The sequence below is a fragment of the Natator depressus genome, chromosome 8 (assembly GCF_965152275.1).
Source record: "Natator depressus isolate rNatDep1 chromosome 8, rNatDep2.hap1, whole genome shotgun sequence".
In the NCBI taxonomy this organism is placed as follows: Eukaryota; Metazoa; Chordata; order Testudines; family Cheloniidae; genus Natator; species Natator depressus.
The window spans coordinates 53,966,143-53,973,149 of NC_134241.1; the positions used below are offsets into that span (position 1 = coordinate 53,966,143).

The 7,007-nt window shown below is 49.7% G+C and overlaps 1 protein-coding gene across 1 annotated transcript in view; it reads left to right on the forward strand.

The window, feature by feature from the left end:
* Positions 1-2,790, forward strand: part of LAMC2 (laminin subunit gamma 2) — a 40,626-nt gene extending 37,836 nt beyond the window's left edge. The window contains exon 23 of the mRNA XM_074962189.1: positions 682-2,790. Coding sequence (XP_074818290.1) covers positions 682-932 — 251 coding nt within the window. The 3' untranslated portion in view covers positions 933-2,790. The remainder of the gene's footprint in view (positions 1-681) is intronic.
* Positions 2,791-7,007: the final 4,217 nt, after the last annotated feature.

Sequence of the window (7,007 nt, forward strand, 5' to 3'; positions counted from 1 at the left end):
GAGTGAGTGTGAGTGAAAATAGCAGTGTAGCTTGCGGTGGCGGAGCCATGCTGAGTATGTATCCACTGGTGGTGCTGCGGCTACACCGCGATTTACACTCACACTAGCTGCCATTGAGCTGCCAAGAGTGTGTGTGCAGGAGCAAGGGAATTGCCCCTCATAGCCATAGACAAAGAGCGATATGAAAGCTTGGCCCGTGGGCTGCATGGCAGAGCCAGGAATCTAATCCTGATCTCCTGAGTCCCAGTCCAATGCCTTCACCACAAGTCCAGTTTTCTTTTCTACCCTCGTGACTGTGCCTCATTGCTTGGGATGTTGTTGATTTCAGATCCAAACTTTCCTCCACCCCACACCAGCCTGGAGGAATTTAATAGTTTATTACCTGTCAAGTACTGATCTCAGAAACGTAACCTCTCTGAGCTGAGGTTGTGAAGAACTTCACACGAGTGTAAAGAAATGAATTCCAAGTATTTCCCAGCTTCCTCTTTCTCTCCTGGTTTGTGCCTTGTCCTCCATTTTGAGTCTGTCATGCTTTTTTTTCAAAGCCATTTGGCCTAGGCAGGTTGAGAGCCTTGGATAACTGTAGCTGGGGTGTGGGGCTAAGGGGTATGTACATAGGAAGATCCAGTTCCCAGCATCTGTTCATTGTTTCCTTTTCTTTGTTTTCCTCCTCGGAAATAGACCAGCCTGGCACTGTGGATGAGCAGGCGTTGAAATTGCTCGAACTCAACCTCAGCAGTGCCAGGACAAAGAATAGCCAGTTGAAAGAGCAGATGGCCGAAATGGAGAAAATGGCCAGTCTGCAGAGGCTCCGGGTTCAGACTCTGGAGAGGAGCATTAATGAGATCCTGGCAGACATTAGGAACCTGGAGGAGATCCGCAACAACCTCCCCCCAGGCTGCTATAACACAAATCCCATTGAAAAACCTTGAGACCTTTAGGAAGACTCTCTGGACTGGGTCTCTCAGGCTTGGATACTAGGGCTTGGCCTGATGGGTCGTAGGGGATGGGGAAGCCAAGCCTGCCAGGACCAGCTGCCTTTGGCTCTGATGAGCTGAACACAGACGCTTTGGGTGCAGCTGGTCAGACTCGTTGTGGCAATGTGCTGACGTTTGCCTCACGACACCACGTTTTGATGCCAACATCACCACAAGGTGCCTCTGAGCCAGGAAAGCCTTATACTCTGGTATCCGTCCCTGGAGTGCAGGAGGAAGGAAGGAGAGACCCGGCTGCATGAAGAAGCTGCTGACCAAGAAGAGCCATAGCTAGTAGGAGCCCATCCCTAGAGCGTGGCCTGAGGAGGCAGCGGCAGCAGGTTCAGCTTCTGGACAGTCGCCAAACGAACGTCTTTCTAGAAACTGAACTCTGACTCCTGTGGATCTCCCTGTCCCTACCAAGGCCCTGACGCTTGGGCACAGCCAGCAGAACTTGCCACTCTCCTTCAATGCCAGTGCCTCTCTCATTGCCTTTCACCACCCAACGCAGCATTGGCTCCCCTCGGTGTATTGCAAGACCCTTTCTCACCAGCAATCCTTTCCGAACCCAGCAAAGGACAGGGACGGGCGCAGGGCCAGGGAGGTTGGGGTTCCCTACTGCGGCACTGTCCTCACTGACTTTCCAGTCTCGACAAGGACACTAGTACTGCCTGTACATCTGTTTTTGTGCTTTAGACTTGTGCAGGGGGAGGACCCAACTTGTGACCCTTTCGTTAAAGGTGCAGGTCTTCCCCAACATATCTTAGCAAGGTGACTAAATTACTGTTTAGTCAGGGATTTATTTTTGATGGTTTAAAAATGATCACACCGAAGAGGGTGGGAGGATGGTCCAGTAACTCCTTAGACTGTTGAAGGGGCCCTCAGCTGGAAAGTCCTTCCTACCAGCACACTCGGCTCCCGTGGGAGATTTCACACCCCTCTCTCCTCCCCCTTCTCATCCTGGGCTTTTCATTCAGGCGGGTTCTCAAGGGATTAACCGGAGAGGATGTCTTTGAGATCAATCACTCAGGCTTGCAGTATCTAGGCCCACTGAAAGCACAGGTGCAAGACCCAGGAGGGATGACTCAGCCCTTCATCCTTCTGAGGGCAATCGACTATCATGCAGTTTACTGTGCGTCTTTCAGATGAGACTTTGAAAAGCAAATTCTTGTTTTCTCTGCATGGACATCAAAGTTCCCCTGGCGTTTTCCGTAATAACGGGGGTTTGTCCTGCTGACCTTGGCCAAAATTACTGGCACCCAAGAGCCCAGCTTACCCTACATAGTGTTAGCATATTGATTGCCCTATTAAAAACCCCCAACACTGTAAAGGTAACCAGATGTGTCTCCACCTCCAGTTTGGAAGCAGTTTGGTGCTGCCTCCCAACGGACAATGTTCGATGTTTTACATAAAGCAGCCTCGCATCAGAGGAATTGTGACTGATTCTTAATCGATCATTCTCTAAAACTGGAGGAACTGGAGGGAAATCTCTACCACCGGTCCAATTCCATTTTGTTCCTCTGTCTCAGTGGAGACAGTCCCCTGGCCCTTGTGGCCACTAGAGACTGGCTCTGCTGGATCCTTGTTACCTCTTGTGCCCCACATAGTGTGGCAGGATCAGCAATCGCAACCGTGCCCCAGAGAAGGGGGTCACTTTCTGGGGTTAAACTCACCCCTCAGTTGCTCAGCTTCTCTGATAAAGTGCCACCTCCTTGCTTGAATATTATATGTGAAATAATCGTCTATGGTATATTTCTATTTATAGTGAAACACACTAACCCCTGGCTTGTTCTGCGATTTCTCCCACTGCACCGGACAGGACAGATGTTATGGATCTGACTTTTTTTGTTTTGTTTTTTTGCTTAAGTGCACTTTTTACTTGGAAAAAAAAGTCAATAAACAACAAATCCTTGTGGCTGGATGTTGCTGTTTCTTTCTTTCTTCCTGCTCTCCATTTGCAGATAGGTTTCTCTGTGTCCAGCAGAGGTGAACTGGTTGTTGGGGAAAGGAGGTGGCAGCTTGAGTTAGTGGTTAGAGAAGGCTGAGATATTGAGATGACAATGATACTTTCTAGTGTGCATCTTCTCAGAGTGCTGTACGGTGATTGGTAATGACTATTAGCCTTGTTTCACAGATGGGGAAAGTGAGGAATGGAGTGATTAAGTGACCTTCACAGGGGAAAAAACCCTGAAGTCCTGAATCTGTCCTCTTCTCTACCCTCTAGGTTCTCAGACTTTCATGGGGGGGGGAGGAACCAGGCTTCAATAGAAAAAGTGTCCCATGGAGACCTTCCCTCCCATTTGTGATGGTACAGTGTCCCCAGCAGCTTTGGCCTTTCCTTTTGAGGAAAAGTAGTAATAGAGGAACATTAAGTTTCTCTTCTGATGGCTCTGGCTGAGGCCATCTTCTCCTCCTCTGCCTTATGTAGCAGCAGCTGCTGGTCTGGCCCTTCTTCCTTGTTTGCAGCTGCTTTTACAGGCCTCCAGGCTCTTCTTTGCAGCCGGTGAACTTTGATAACTTTAGAAGGAGGCGGAGCCAACACCATGTGACCTGCCAGCTCCCTACAGGACAGGTGTGATCCAAGGGCCAAGGATCTCCATTTCCAAATTGCAGCATTAGACCACGATGCCTCCCTGATTGAAGTGGCTATAAAATAAGTGCAAAGTATTCTCCTTATTCTAGGAGACAGCCATCCAGCTGTCACAAAATGGAATGGGACATTTCCCTAGCTGAAGCAGCAGTGAAACACTACAGTCTAATAGCATCATTTTTTATTACATAATTTAAACACTTTGCTGATAAAGGGGTGGGTGTTTTTTGGGGGGGGTTATTTTTCTTTTTGTCGACCACTTTTAGCAACAGAAATCCAACTCCCAACTCTCTCACAAAGATGCAATTGGCAACATGGCAACTTCAACCCATTGGGTTTTTTTTTCTTTTAAAACTTTTTTTTATTCATTTCAGTAAAGCAAAACTGTGTTACTAAAATTGCGGGTTCAAGGACCATCCCACCCTCTTTCCCCCGTACACTGAAAAACTCCTTCCTTGCCAACCCTTGTTGCATCGGTTAGAGATGGAGGTGCGACTGCTCGCGCCAACCCAAGGATCAAATCCAAAGCGATCCCAACAGTTCGACAGTCCGCTCCAAAGTTATGCTTCATGCCCACCCCCCACACCATGAGTTTTGCTGAGCAGATAAATGAAGGCATAGATAAGACTAGTAAGACATAGTATATTCATCATCCATACCACAATGCTATGTTTCTAAGGCATGCCGTCCTAAACTGGATGAGATCGAAAACTGGCCTGCTTCCCATCTCACACCCTTCGATCACCTGAAGGAGCAGGGGATCGAGAGCTTTTCGACTCTTATAAACACTGTCTTAATTCATTTTTATTTCCTTTCTCTATCTTCCCTCAGTTAAGAGCAATTGTCCTACCTCCCACTCCAGGGGCAAGTCTCTTCTCTCTGAGTTTATTCTCTTGGTGGCTCATTCTAGACATTGATTGCTTTATCTCCTCCAGCTTGGAGTGGAGAAGTACAGTGGGTTCTGGCAAGGAGCCGTTGCTATTCTCTGAAATAGCTTGTATGTGAGACAGAGCTCGTGAAAAGCTTGACCCACATGGGGTAGTAAGAGCTGTTTGTCTAGAAGAGCTTAGCTACTGACAAATAGAGAACTCTTCCCCTCCCTCCCCCACAAAATGACCATGCCCCTTATATCCACCTGCTATGTATGTGAGCAGGAGTCTCCAGGAAGGCTGCTCGTTCCAGGTTCCCACGTGCTAGTTTGTAGAGCAGTGGGTGCTAGCTAGCAGCAGGAACTCCAGATGGAGACGTCCCCTGAAGAACAGGTGACAGTACACACGTTTCCTACTTGCTCCCATCAGCCTCTGTGGATTCTGAGTTGGCTTGGTGCCCCCTTGGAGTCCATGTTTTCCCCCACCTAGACATACGTGCTGCTGCCAGGAGCGGCAGGAAGAGCAGAGAAACAAGAGCCTGGCAAAGCCAGTCCAACCTCCCCACACCCTTTCCTACCCTTCTGCTTGTCATGGGAAACTTCAGTGCAACAGTGACAATTCCTGAACTAACCTTTTCAGGTGGGGATAAAAGCCTGGGAAGGGAACACTTGCTGGTAGTACCACTGACAATCCTGTTGCCTTTCTAATAGGACAGGAATGGGCTCGTGGTCTGAGCAGGGACCAAGGGATTCCTGGGTTCTGATCCCTGCTCTGACATGGATTTTTTTCTGGGTCTTGGGCAAGTCACTTAACCTCTGGATTTCTGACTTTCCCTCTGTGAAATGGGGGTGACAATACCTACCTCTGAAGACTGATCATTGACTTCCTGTAAAGCGCGATAAACTGCAATGGGTTTACAAATGCTAAGTGTTATTCTGGCTGAAGCGCTGACAGCAGTGATTTGCCATGACAGAGTCGCCTTCCTGGACTCTGGCTTCTCTTGGTAACTGGTGATAGTGAGTTCACAGCAAGCAAGGTGGCTGCGTGGAGCAGCGGGTCACCAAATCTAGTGCAGCGTCTTCTCTTTGAAGCTTCCACTGGAGCAGGTTGTGCTTCATTGCAACCCTTTAAGGGCTTTTGCTTTAAGGTCCTTCCCTGAAATGCTCCCTCTCCCTGCGGGGGGATCACAGCCCTCCAAGGGGCACAAGCAGCAAGTTCCCTGGGTGGGATTCTAGTGCCCTCCTGCTTTTCATGGCACCTCGGTGGGAATGCAGAGAAACCAGCGGAGAATAGCTACAGCACCTTGTTACAGGAATGCAGTCGGGTTGAAACAGCCCAGGTTAGCACAAGCATAGCAGGGAAGTAATGGCAGGTGCCTGAGAACTAAAGACAAACAGCTAAACTCCAAATAAAAGGGCTAACTGGAAAAACGGAAGGATGAAACCTAAAGCTGGGCTTTGCCTTCCTCTCTAATGATGCAATAATTCCAGAGCGCACAGTGTCACAGGCCGGGAGTCCTCTGCAAGTCAGTGGTACCCTGCACAGCAACCTGCTTGCCGGGGCCAGTATGAGGCCTTTGTGTCTCTTAAACATCCCTGCTCCTTCCAACCCACTCTCGGCATTTCTTGGCCAGTGTATGTCCCCCTTGCATCTGTTCCCCTTGCCAGCATTTGGCCCAATGTGCTACAACCCCAGCCCTGGCCAGCAAAGGACAAGAGCGGTTTGTCCAGAAAGAGGCATGCAGGAGAGGGGGGGAAGGTGCAAGCCCCAGAGCTCTCAGGCTTTTAACAGACTCCTCACGGGCAGCCTGAACCCCACAGTCTGGGAGGGAGGAGGGGGAGAGGGAGGGAGGCAGGCAGGAGTGGAGACCATACTAGCTAGGGAGGTGCCAGCAAGTAGATCCCAGGGGTCGGGTATGAAGGGAGCAGCTTGTGCCTATAGATCAAATGAGATCCCTGAGAGCTATGCTCTACCCACCTGCGTCTGTATAAGGCAAGTTTGCTCAGGGGTTAGCTGTGATGGCAGCCCCCTCCCTGCTAATGAATTCATCAGCCCCTTTTGACATATCATTGTAACCCCCGCTGAGACCTATGTGCCTCCCTGCACAGCAGGATATGATGCCTGTTGATCAGAAAGACATGTATTGACTGTTGGTAAATAGCAGGTTACAGAGCCTCTCCCCCGTCAGCATCCCACGGGCAGATGCTGCCATGCTGTGGAAGGGACACAGATGCTACGAAACCTAATGGTTGGGCTTGAGAGAAGCACAACCAGTGACCTTCGGCTGCCGTTTGCGTTTGAGTTCCCATGATCTAGTCTGGTATGACAGGTTCCTTTCTAGGATCTGGGTCAGGTACCCTCCATCTGTGACTCAAACACAGCATGACCACTTAAGGGACATCCTGGAGTGACCAGGTTCATGTCAAGTGAAGATTAAAGGAGCCCACTCCCCCCGCCCCCCCAAATGAATAATTACCTACAGCAGAAGCAATTGCTGCCAGGCTGAGGTGTGCTTTCCCCTGCCCCCACCCCCCTGCCCCGGGAGCCTTAGCTCCAGAAAACCATTTCAGAATT